General features: G+C 45.3%; 1 protein-coding gene across 1 annotated transcript in view; it reads right to left on the bottom strand.

Moving 5' to 3' along the window:
• The window catches only part of ALCAM (activated leukocyte cell adhesion molecule), a 172,202-nt gene that overhangs the window by 7,560 nt on the left and 151,131 nt on the right, over positions 1-13,511 (bottom strand). The window contains exons 13-15 of the mRNA XM_056858330.1: positions 8,817-8,855; positions 6,105-6,222; positions 2,107-2,163 (exon numbers count right to left, since the gene is read on the bottom strand). Of these exons, the coding sequence (XP_056714308.1) occupies positions 2,107-2,163; positions 6,105-6,222; positions 8,817-8,855 (214 nt within the window). The remainder of the gene's footprint in view (positions 1-2,106; positions 2,164-6,104; positions 6,223-8,816; positions 8,856-13,511) is intronic.

Below are 13,511 nucleotides of genomic sequence, written 5' to 3'. Positions count from 1 at the left end.
ACAGTTGTCCACGGGGTGTACAAAAAGTAATTAACTACATTAATGGAGAAGTGATTATCTCAAAATACTTATTTTCTTGTTCTTTCAATAGTGTCACAATAATTATTTTCACAAGATTTTAGAAGAAGAGTTGGTTTTTATACCCCGATTTTCTCTATCTTTTAAAGAGACTCAAACGGCTTACAATCGCCTTCCCTTCCTCTCCCCACAAGACACTTTGTGAGGTAGGTGTAGCTGAGAGAGTTTGGAGAGAACGGTGACTAGCCCAAGGTCACTCAGCAGGCTTCATGTGGAGGAGTGGGGAAACCAATACTGGAATTACTTGTACCAGAAAGGAAAATATATTTTAGAAAATTATTTCCTGGATTTAAGAATGAAATGTTAAAAATAATACTGGGAACAGTTTTACTGGAATATCAGGAATAAAATATATAATGCATAATCCGATATCTGTCTCTCTTTCTGTGTGTGGATATGTTAAAGCAGCTATGGGACTGAGGTCTGAATGCTGAAACAGGCAAGTGTGTATTTCAACCATTTTTCCATATCTGTTTCTTTATAGGTAGTCTTCTGGAGAAACAACACAGGAATAAATGATTAATGATTTCAGTAGACTTAGAATGGTGTAACTCTGTTTAGGATTGCACTGTTAATCCTTTATGCTGCAGCTCAATCTAAATTATCTCTCCAAACTGTTTCTTGAACTAAAATAAATTTTGGGAGATCCAATACACATATCATGTGGGGGAAAATAATTAAGACCTATGACTGCAATATTTAAGGGCTTCATTTCTACCTCTGTGAACTGTTGATAAAAAGTAGGGAGCATATAACCAGGTCCTAAATGTATTTTTTTTACAATGGGGCTAACTGCCAGGTAAGTACAATTAGAATGCCAATTGAACTTATCAATATGGAAGAAATTATTTAACATTAAAAATAGGTTGCTCACACAGCAGTTGCAACAAGATAGGGAAAACCCTCTTTAATAATTTGAACGGTAATGATCTGTACTAGAAAATAAATGAACACTCCACCTGATGAACCAAGTATAAAAAAATAGTCTGACACTTTTAATTTTTCTGTGCTCGCCAACAACTTTGGAAAGAGACTTTTTTTGTCACTGTATAATGAAACATTGCTCTTAGTGAGAAATTAAGAATTAACTGTGAATGATTAAAGATGCTGGGAGAATGTTTCCAAGAACTTTGTGTGCACTTCATCATAGAAATAGCTGCAGTTCCTACTTCTAGCCAACCTGCAGGCTTTTTTATTCCATGCATTTGACAAGTCACCCAATTCCTCTTCAAGCACCACCTATATCCAATGCCTTTCAGCTAAAGGCGATAAAAATTGTAATTCAATTGGTACAAAAAAATCCAGATAAAGATTCTGCAGTCTTTATATAAAAAAACAGAAACAGGAACAGGTGAGGGTTCTTTAAATTCAAAATGTCTGTTCAAAAAAGTTATTCGGAAATAACTGTTCTAAGAGGAAAGCTCTATAAACAAGGCAGCTAAATCAAGGCAAGTGTGTCTCGCCTTTGGGTAGCTGCCCAGCTAATTTCTCCTCATACCATTCCTACTTGATTTCTCCTCATACCATTCCTACTTATTCATCTTTTAAATATATGCAGACATACCAACAGGACAAGTTTTTAGCATCTCATTTAAAGAGGATCAGTGAACATGTGTTATTTGTAAGGCGTTACTAGAAGGAGCTATGCTGAATAACTTGCTTCCATTACACTAACTGCAGAGGGTTGGATCCAAACTTGTCATCACTAGCAGAAGGGACCTTCTTGTACCAGAAAGGGGAAGTTTTTTGCTGATGTGCTGTCCCTTTGCAGGCCATACTTCTTTCTGAAAGCCTCCCAAGGTGCAGGGAGCATTAAGGAGCACCTTAGACTGTAACAGGAAGGAGAAGGTGGGAAAGATACGTTCCATGAGCAATAAAAAAACCAAAAAATGTCTTTATGGAAATCTGTCACATTTGAGTAGTTTTCAGGGTCATTTCTTTATATAACTAAAAATCTTGTTACAGGGATGACAAGACAATAGAAGAATCTACAAAACCACAACACACATAAGAAAGTAACTTTCTTGCCTCGGGAGGTTTTGAATGTTCTGTGCTGCTTCCTTCTCAGACTCTCCGTTGACATCCCTTTGGGGACAGAGATTATGTGAATAATTTGTTCAACTGGGTTTCAAAAACTGCTTGAGGGTGATCTGTGGATACTGATAATTGCGATGGGGAACATATAATATGTCGGTAAGAATTTTTTTAAAAGGCAGCATTCAGTTTCTATGGGCATTAGTTTTTACTGAAATTCCTATTTTATCAAATATGATCCCAACTATTTGCATCTCTTTTTTCACAGATATATAGTAAGGAATAACTTTATGCTGAGAACAGAAGATTACCAGCATAGATAATTCAGCTTGGGTTTTATTTAGATGGGTCCTGTACAGCAGTTATCTCTTATTTAACAACAAATTATTTCCAACAAAACATGTCTAAGCACTACTAGATTCATAATCTCATCTTAAAAAATAGCTGTTCCCGTTCTTGTATGATTCTGACCTACTGATAATACACTATTTTCAGACATTGTCAATCCCACCAAGCACAGTTTTGAATGTTTCTAACCACTGGAAACCATTCTAGCAATAGGAGTTACGTATGTTTAACCCTTTCTACTTGGAACTGTTATGTAATGAAACTCAGAGATGTATTCCTACATCTAAGAAAGTAGGCAACGGATTGAAGACAGGATGGTCAGCTAACACCATTCATATGGTCAAAAAAGGAATTTGGAAGATGGTGGCTGAAAGATAGCAAAAAAGAAAGAAATGGGTTGGCAGATCCTATAAGTCTCCATGTAGTATTTCTACAACAATAATGTCCGGTGGTTTTCCTTGTGTCCATTTGCTTCTTGGGAAGTTTTGGGTCACTCCTGAATTTATGACTGTCAGTGCACTGAGTCCATACAGGGCAAATATATTACACAATACATAAACTTTCTTGTGTCTCTGGGCTTGGAACCATCTTCCTGTGACCATGCGGGAAGTCTTTCTAATTTTGGATTTTGTCCATCTTCTCAGGGCAGGAGGTGCCTCAGAATAGTTTAGGTAGCAGCATCTTTGTATTTGTACAGAACAAGCATTTAGAAGTAGCTGCTTTCATCATCACTTGGACTTGGAACCTTCCAACAATTTGTGACTGCTTCATTCCCCGTGGCAGCCGTTTTGCATTAAAAAAAGTACCACAATCCCAAAAGTGCTAATGACTAAACAAGGTTGAGGTCCCCTCCTGTAGGGTACCTGTAGCTTAGGTATCTGAAGCTAAGCCTAGATCAAGAATTACACAGTCATGTATTTCTGAAATTATACAGTAGGACCTCTGGAGAGGAGGAACTGTAGCCATTCAAAGCGTGAGAGGAAGGAGTCCTTAGGAGAATACATTTTTACATAGGAATATGTGCTATAAAAGGGGAAGGGATGCATTTCTACAGCTGAAAGCCACTGTAGCAAACTGGGTTGTCCTCTAGCTACTGCTAAGACTGGCACATATTGTTATGTTACAAAGCAGGAAGAAGCAGGATAAATTGCGGTAGGGGAACCACACAGGAAGCCCAAATTTTGAACTTACTGTCGTTGGGTTTCACGTCTAGTAGGAAAAGAAAAAGATGCATTTCTGAAATGCAAAGTAAACCAGTTTATTGCTGTGACAAATTGCAGAGCCTTTTAATTTCCTTCCTACTTTCAAAGCTTTTATTTTTTGCTGGTCTTTCTTACTTCCCCTTTTGTTAGGTGTTTGGAATGTGGTGATGTCTCGCTGCAGAATCCATTTTGACCAATCCAGTCCAAAGTCATACAATCCACCAATTGCCTGTCGCTGGGAATGAAAAATCTCTAGCAGAGCAGCTGAGAAGGAACAGGAAGCTCAACGAGGAATGCATCAAGAGGACATAATCTGAGTGAGGGTTGTCCCATGATTCACTTAAGAAAAGTGCTTATCTCTGACCCACTACATCTCTCTGCCTGAAATCTTTCCATGACTCTTAACTTGATCAGAGCCTGTGACAGAGTATGTGAGCAACGTATGTTAGTATGGAAACTGTGGTTGAATATGACTATAGGTAGGATAAAATGGCATATAAAGACAATATAAGAAAAATAAGTTTGCAGACTGGATATATCAACAGCCAACTATTAAAACTACTCCTAGAAAAAGCACATCGTGTTGTATGAAAGAATCTTAACTGCAGCCAGGCAAAAACAGCAAGATCTAAATGCCTGAAAACCACAGCTACAACTGATTTCAGTAGCTGATACGTAGATACACCTAGACACCTAGATACGTAAGGGCTCAAGTCATCTCTATGAGTACTAACAGGCTATAACAGAGTTGGGCTGAAACAACTGGAGGGAACCAAACAAGCACACAAAAGCAAAATAAACTTGTGAATCGCTTAACCAAGTGCGTGCGGTCAGATTAGAATTAAAAAACCAGATCTGAGGCTGTGTCTTATACTGTGCTTTGCACTAGCAGATCCAATGGTTATCCACCTATCAGATGTAAGAAATTCTCTGAGATTATCCAGAAGGGAGGGGAGAGAGAGTTTATAAAAGAAGATGGAAAAAGGACATTAATAGTAGATCGATTAAAAAGTTGGAGGGAGCAGATTTGGCTCACTCTCTGCTTTCTTCTCGTTTACTGAAGAAGAACAAGACCCAAAGGTAATATAGTAACAGCAGCTACAGTAGAAGCCCAAACAGAGATGGTACAGCTAGCTAACCACTACAGAAGAAATGCTGAATGACTAGAGGAACCAACATTTGGGAAGGCAGAATTAGAAGTCCTAACTTCTCTCTGCAGACCACCCAGAATAAGAGGAGTTCCCAAAGCAAGGCTAATTAGCACTGGATTAAGACAGGAGAAATTCCGATGATTTTTTGTTTCCCCTCCCCTTTTATTCGGTTTCTAGACTTAAAAGTAAAGACACTGGAAATCTGAGATAGCCTTATGTTTCCCATATGTCTGACATTCCTACAATAAGTAAAAAGCAAAATCCATCATTCTTTAAAAGGAAGTTTTACAAATTGCCTACTACTTACAGTAGGTAAGAACACTTCATCATGCAATCAAACCCACAGCGGAGGACTCAGATTACTAACAAGCAGATGGAACATATTCCACTAAAATTCTTTGAAAGCTGATCATTAACCACAAACAACACAAGTTCTCACTTTTCAGTGGGGAAAGACCACTATAATGAAATGATAATAACTGATAATACTACATTTCAATATAGTACTTTTTTTTTTACAGAAAAAGTGAACAACCAAATACCTGCATCCTGTTTGCTGACGCCCCCTTAGCAGAAAAGAAAGTGATATGCAAGCTGTAAAGCTGATACCTCTAATGAGCTTCTGTTTATTCAGGCTCAATTTAGGATAGGTGAGGGAATCTGAGGATAAAACCCACTCGTATGATGAGTAATTACAGCCCATGGAGACTCTCTTCACATTGACAACTACTAATCTCAGGATATGTAACGTGTGTCACCGTATGAAGGAAATTTCTAATAATAATATAGTGTTTAAACTTCACTTTCAACAATCTGACAGAAAAGTGTTAATATCTACAGGTGTGCCATCTTTAAGGAAACATTGCTCCTTAAAACAAAATATTTGCTACATAAAACTAGTTCCTAGAATTCTGCCATACTCCAGTATGATCAAGAAACAGAACCCAGGGAGATCCTCTGCAGATAAGAGGATGGGGATATACAAGGGAGGTTGGCTGGTTACATAACAGGTATTTAACAGATGGGAAAATAAATGAGCTGCCATTTAGAAAACAGGTTAACGGGCACAAACTTCCTCTTATTCCAGACACTGGGTTCACTAGGGGTGGGGTTTAGTGCACAGCCCATTGCTGAAATGTTCTTGAATTTTTCCTGAGAGTTCCGTGTGAACACTGGTAAATACATGGGACTTTGGACTGGGTGGACATACTTCATTGTTACCTAGATTTTCAGAATGCTGTATAAACTGGGTGAGTATAAAATGTTAACAATTTTACCAGTGAAGTCTTACTTTGATTTCTTCATGTATAGCCAGTAAGCAACACCAGCAACCAGAGCTGCTAGAAGAAGACCAACCACGATTCCCACTATTAGTTTTGCCTGGTCATTAACATTTTCCCTATGATCATCTAAAACAAAAGAAGAAGAAAACAATGGAGTGACTTGACCAAACAAAGTATGTAAAAATGTCTACAGATTATACGTATCCTAAACTATTTTCAAATGAAGAAGTCGGCCAAGAAGAACATTGTGAAAGCATGCACATTTAATGGTATTGATAATGATTTAATTGGCTGCAATCCTTAATCCAGTGGTATGCCCTCCACAGTATATTGGTGAACCTGCTTGGGTCAGGTCACGAGCTTTCCAAAGGAAGGTGCCTAGTTAGTGCTGCTGGCTGGCTATGAGCCGGCTCCTGCAGTGGGAGGCTTGAACACCCTTTATTTCCTTTGCTCTCTCCCTGTTAGGAGGCTCACAGCCCGGGGGGCAGCAAGATGTCCAAGGTCATTTATGCATGGGCACTTGGACTCATGTTTGCCCCATAGCTGACTCGGTTGTTTCTTGGAGTTCTGCATGAGTTTTCCGTCCATTAGAAATGACCTCGCTGCCAGCCCTCGCAATGTCAGGGTCTTCCCATTCCTCTGTTAACCAAACTCTTCCCTCTCCCCTGAGCTCAGCCCGGCTGAAATCTCCGTGCAGAAGGCAAAGCTCTGGACACAGAAACTGCTTTCTCTCACAGCCAATTACAAAGCAGTGTGTAAAGAGGTGGGGATTCAAATGCTTCCTCCTTCCTGGGGGCTCTTTCTGAGCAGAAGAAAGGCTTTTTAAAACCGAGGGTTGGATTTCTCCCCCCCTTTCAGATTGCTCTGGTTTTTGTTTTTTGTTCTTAAAACACTCTTTTATTTGGCAATTGGGTTTTGGTGGGGGAGATTTTCTCTTACAGTAAGCACTGAGAAGTAAGCCAGTTACAAAGCAGCATTTAAAGGGGCGGGACTTGATTTGAGTTGGGAGACTGCTGGTGCAGAGATGCCCAACAGGAAAGTGTGGGTCCAGCCAGCAATGAACCTCAGGTAAAACTCCCATGCATAAATGACCCAAGACTACTCCGCCTCGTGTCAGGGAGGGGGCAAAAAGACAGCAAGGGAAGTAAAGAGTGCTCAGGCTTCCTACTGCAGGACTCTGCTCTGATCCACCCAGTAGTGTTGAGAGAAGTCTCTCTGCAAGAAGCCTGTGTGTCCTTTACTTCCTGTTTTGTTCTCCTCCCAGCATGAGGCAGAGTAGCTAGAAAGAGAGAGAGAGACTGCCAAGGCACCTAGAGCAGAGCAACATGGCCATGGAGAATGGGAAGGAAAACCTCCCTGCTATGGCCAGCTTGCTCTTTTCCCGAGTCACTGTTATGGTGATAGGGGTGGTTTTTATCTTCTCTTCTCAGCAGCCTGCTTGTTTTTCTCCTGGCAGTTGCTCAGGTACTAAGATGAGACTACAGAGGCTACACAAATCAACAGAGGATTGTTGTAGTGGATGGGCTCTTTATTTCTATTTCCAGCATAAGGACTGCAGAGTACACATCCTCCAGTCCCTACAGCAGCAGCTATCTCAAGCTCAGAACTGACTGCCAACTACAAGCCCCACCAGGCAATATCCTTGCCCACTTTCCTGAAACACAGGACAGTGCTCAGAAGTGGTATGTCGAAGAGCTAGAGGTGGCTCCCAAGCCGCAGACTTAGTGTGTGTGTGTGTGTGTGTGTTTGTTCCATCAAGTTACAGCTGACTTAACGTGACCCTGAAGGGTTTTCGAAGCAAGACATTCGGAGGAGCTTTGCCACTGCCTGTCTCCACGTGGGCTGAGAGAGTTCTGAGAGAACCGTGACTGACCCAAGGTCACCCAGCAGGCTGTATGTGGAGGAGTGGGGAATCAAACTTGGAACTCCAGACTGGAGTCTACCTCTCTTAACCACTACACCATGCTGTATCATCACCTTAAACTATTTGTCCTGTAATAGAGTTACATGTTTCAGTCGGATGGCAAGCTCATTCTTTGCCTGTCTACATGTGATGTCTTTGTAGAAAAATTGTTCAAGGAACCATTCCCTGAGCTTCAGTAGCAGAGATTTCTATTTAACAGCCAGTATTAAGCCTCTCACTTCTGATTTGCCAGCACTACTTACAATGTAGATGTTTTCACGCAGATGTATACTAAATGCTCCTGTTACTAGGTAAATCTTGCTGTTCAGAAATATGTTACTGGTTCTCTTTTGATATTGCTATATTCCCATAAATGGTCCTGCTTTGGACTGTACCAATCATAAGAGTTACTCCTGATCTTGATTTAATCTTATATGGCCATGGTCTCTAATTGCTGTAACATTTGGAAACCTCTGCTCTTTACTCCAGAGCTAGGTGACAGCATAAAACTCATATCGGAGTAAATGACTCCACATATTCACTCATTTAGTTCTAGTACAATTACTAAATAATCTCGAGGGAGAACCTGATGCTCTTTCATAAAGGTGACTTTATCTTTGATTACCTGTTCCACAAATTGCAGTACAGTTTATTTTTTAAGATGTAGTAGATCAGCCTATCCTGAGGGTCAACTTTATTTCTTTATTTTTTTTTTTTAAAAAAACTCTATCCTGAGGGAGAGGTAAGTGAGAAAAATGCATAAAACATCTTTGATCTAATAATGCTAAATAAGTTTGTTTTGTTTTATGGTACTTACTATTTCTTTCATCTGGTTCATCAGATTCGGGGATATTTACTAAAAAGGAAAAAGATTTTTTTTTTTTTTAAAAAGGCATTGATATATGAAAGTCACCTTCAAAAGTTTCAATCTCCTGTGATATTTAACAATAAAAAGATCTATTTTTCAGCTGGGACAGAAGTGTTCATACTTAATGCAGCATCAGCCACATTGTGAGGGTCTCTGTCTTTGTGTCTCTGCTTTCCATCACCTGCGGTGTTATCAGTGAACTCGTAAAAGCAGTTCACACCTTCTGGTCTCAGGCGCCAGGCCTGATGGCCCATGTATCTTCCCCCCCGCTGTTCTTCCTGCCAGTACTCCCTCAGGCCGGTGCGGCCTTGGAAGTGTGATAGCCGCACCAGACTTCCTGGGATCCGTCTGATGTTTTGTATTATGCCAAGCTTGTAACTTCCCATAACAATAAGTGTGAACCCCAGTGCCCCAGTGCCCTGGAGTCAATATATTCTGTAAACCCGTATAGCCCCTCACTTGCAACTTTCTACCTGTGCCTGTCTCATCTCCTGAAGGCTTCAATAAATCTATTGTTTCTGTATCAACGTCTGAGCAACTGATTTGGAGAAGCAAACTCAGAGAGGGGGATCTCTCACATTAAGTTGCAAGTCCTTGCCTCTCGGACTGCAGCTGTACCGCTTTGGACAGAATGTCAGCCGACGAGGACACCACCCCTAACCCCGATGCCCCCAAGGAACCGGACGAGCCGGAGAAGCCGGACCCGAAGGAGGAGGGAGCCAAGCCAAAGAAACCGAAGGGTCGCGCCCCCGACCAAGATCGGGACGAACGTCCCCGGGGGCTTACTTATTGGCTGGACTCTCCCAAGGGCTGGTCGCTCTCGCGGACTGCGGCGAAGGATCGCCGGTTGGCCTTCCCCAGCACGGGACTCGAAGGGGACCCGGCCCGCAAAGAGGCCCTCATGGAGGAAGAACGAAAGCAGTGGCAGGAAGACCGCCGGGCTATGCAGGAGCAGATGGAGACCATGCAACGCGTAATGGGTGAGATGGCCACGACCCTAGATGCGCTGAAGTTGCAACCTCCAGCCGGTGCTCCCCCAGACGGGGCGCCGGTAGTTCCGCCCGCAACCCCTGCCCCCCCGGCCCGTCGGGACCTGAAAGTCACGTATGACGGGTCGGGAGACCAGTTGACCTTTTTTATGGTCCAAGTAGACATTTTTATGCGGGAACAAGGCCGAACCTTCGTTTCTGAGGAGTCCCGGGTGCAGTACGTGGCTTCCTTACTGCAAGGGGAGGCGGCTGCCTGGATGGTGTTGCAGTATGAACTCCGCTCGCCGGTGCTGCGAACCCTGGACGAGTTCATGGTAGCACTCCGAAACCGTTTTGAGGACCCGACTCTGGGTGAGCGGGCTAAAGCCTCCCTGATGCAACTGCGCCAAGGGACTAAGTCGGTGGCGCAGTATGCAAGTGAGTTCCAGTCACTGGCTAGCCGAATTCTGGACTGGAGTGAAGCTACCTTGGTACAATGTTTCAGGGAGGGTCTCAACCCAGACCTCCAACATTGGGCCTTCATGCAAGGGAACCCCCCGGATGTGGAAGGTTGGGTTCGCCATGCTGCTGACATCGAGAATCGCAAACAACTCCTGAACTTGTCCAAGCAACGGCTTGGGCGAGACCCCAGGCCCCGAGGTGACCGTGGCCGGGAACTCCGGCAAGGGGGTGGCGGGGGTCTCTCGGCCGCGGAACGCCGCAAGCGGTTCGAGGCCGGCGTCTGCCTGATCTGCGGGGGAAAGGGTCACTTTGCATCGCAATGCCCCTCTCGCTCAGGCCGTCCGACCCCCCCCCGCCAAACCCAGGCCGAGCCGACGAAACCGGCCGCCGACAGCCAGCCTCGCCGCAGAAGTGGACCACTGAGCCGGCGCTCCGGCGCACCCTCCGCTCTCCACGCGCGCCCCCAGGATGGGGCATCCGACTCTACGGTCCCATCGGGGTCCCGGATTACAAATACCGTCTTTGATTCGGACGGCTCCCCGGAAGCCACCACCCCGTCCCCCTCTTCCAGCGAGGAGGAAGAGTGGGAACAGCCGGCAAAAAACGCCGTCGGTCTGCTGTAGAGGGGGCTCCGCAGCAGACCGTCCCTATCGTTGTGCAAGGAGCTCCACCGATGGTAAGCGCCCAAGAGGACAATGTATTTGTGCGTGTTCATCTGTCCCTACCCAAAGGGGGTCCCCCGTTAGAGGTCCCCGCGTTGGTCGACTCGGGGTGTGCCCGCACCATGATAAATGAGGAAACTGCCAAGAAGTTGGGTGTCCGGCGCAAGCGGCTTCCGGGACCCCTCCGTTTTTCCCAAATGGACGGGAGTGACTTTAAACGGGGCCCTGTGACCCACAGAACTGCAGCCGTGATTATGTCCGTGGGGGAACATTGGGAACGGTTGTATTTCACCATCGCCCCTATTGTAACCCCTGTGGTGTTAGGGATGAACTGGTTAAGGGGACACAATCCCTCCATTGATTGGGTTAAACGGGTGCTTTCCTTCCCCGAAAACCCCTGTGGGTTGCATGACAAGGAACGGGTACTCAGAACTCCAGCCGCCGCACTGGTAGGGTCCCCCGCCCCAGTCTCTCCTCAATTACCCTCTGAGTACTCGCAGTTTACTGATGTTTTCGATGTTAGAGAGTGCGACGAACTGCCTCCCCACAGAGAAACGGACTGTGCCATCGAGATTGTAGGGGAAGGCAAACTGTCTAAGGGAAAGGTTTACCCCATGAGCCCTAGTGAAAAGACTGTATTGCGAGACTATCTGGATGTCAATCTGGCGAGGGGTTTCATACGCCCCTCCAAGGCTCCTTATTCAGCCCCAGCTTTCTTTGTAAAGAAAAAGACGGGAGATTTAAGACTGTGTATTGACTTTCGCAGACTGAACGCAGTCACCCAGTCTAATGCTTACCCCCTCCCTCTTATTCCTGACCTTCTAGCACAATTAAAGGAGGGCCGAATCTTCACCAAACTGGACTTGGTAGAAGCCTACCACCGCATTCGCATCAAAGAAGGAGACGAACCCAAAACGGCCTTTTCCAGTTGTTTTGGGATGTTTGAGTACCTGGTCATGCCGTTCGGACTTTCGGGGGCTCCGAGTGTCTTTATGCAATTAATTAATGAAGTTTTGCATGATTTACTGTTTCGGGGGGTGGTGGTATTTCTCGATGACATTCTTATTTACTCTGAGACCATGGAAGAACATGTGCGCCTAGTGCGAGAAGTGCTCCAGCGGCTGCGGGAGCACAAACTATATGCTAAGGTGTCCAAGTGTGAATTCCACCAACCTTCTATTACATTTCTGGGGTATGTGATTTCCCACCAAGGGTTGGAAATGGACCCCGCCAAGGTCCAGGCGGTGCGGGACTGGGAAACCCCCACTACCCGCCGCCAACTTCAACAGTTTTTGGGGTTTGCCAACTTTTACCGGAATTTCATTCCCAACTTTGCCCAAGTTGCGCTTCCCCTCACTGCCCTGTTGCGTACCAAGGACAGGGGGGCTAGCGCCGCACTCCCCTCAGCCCGTCTGCAATGGTCTCCCCAGTGCCAGCAAGCTTTTGAACGTTTAAAGCTACTTTTTTCATCCGAACCCGTTTTGGCTCACCCGGATTGCACCAAGCCCTTCGTGGTGCAGGTGGATGCCTCGGATGTAGCCATGGGCGGGGCCCTATTGCAGAGGGATGAGGGGGGACGGTTGAGGCCATGCGCCTACTTCTCCAAGAAGTTTTCCCAGTCCGAAATCAACTGGGCCATTTGGGAGAAGGAGGCAGCAGCGGTCAAACATGCCCTTACCATATGGAGACACTTCTTAGAGGGGGCCGAGCTGCCGTTCGAAGTGTGCACAGATCACAAGAATCTTGAGGCTCTCAAGGGAGCTAGAAAACTCAATGCCAAACAAATTCGGTGGGCCCAATTTTTTGCAAAATTCCGGTTCACCCTCAAACATGTCCCTGGCAAAGAAAATGCCCTAGCTGATGCCTTGTCACGACTTCCCCAGTATCGCAACGATTTCGATCGCCCCGTCGACTCCCTGTTCACTCCCGAACAGCGAGGGGAAGTCCCTGGCTTGGCCGTCACCACCCGATCCCAAGCCCGCCAACCGGAGACCCCCCCTACGCTCAAAGGTATCCCGGAAGCATTCCAACAGCGACTCCGGGACGCCTCCTTACAGGAGGAGGAGCACCATCTCCTCCCCACTGGCTTGGAACGAACCAACACTTGGTGGGTGCAAGGGGGGAAACTATATGTCCCATCTTCCCTTCGCAAAGAAGTATTGGGACTTGTACATGGGGCCAGGCTAGCGGGTCATTTTGGTTTCGTAAAAACGCTTCACCTGGTTCGAAGGCAATTCTGGTGGCCCGGTATGAGATCTGATGTAGAGTTGTATGTGCGCAGCTGCCCCACCTGCGCCACAGCCAAGAAACGGATGGGAAAACCCCCGGGGCTTCTCAAACCGCTTGAGAACCCCTCCCGTCCCTGGGAAGTCATCGCCATGGATTTTATCACCGACCTACCTCCAAGTCGGGGGAAAACGGTTCTCTGGGTTATCACAGACCTCTTTTCCAAACAGGTTCATTTCGTTCCATGTGCAGGTCTTCCTTCAGCCCAGGGCTTAGCTAAACTGTTCATCACGCACGTCCTCAGGCTACACTCGATCCCGAGGAAG

This window comes from Euleptes europaea, chromosome 12 (genome assembly GCF_029931775.1).
Source record: "Euleptes europaea isolate rEulEur1 chromosome 12, rEulEur1.hap1, whole genome shotgun sequence".
Taxonomy (NCBI): domain Eukaryota; kingdom Metazoa; phylum Chordata; class Lepidosauria; order Squamata; family Sphaerodactylidae; genus Euleptes; species Euleptes europaea.
Note: the sequence above shows the minus strand (reverse complement) of the source record. Positions and strands in the feature narration are given on the sequence as shown.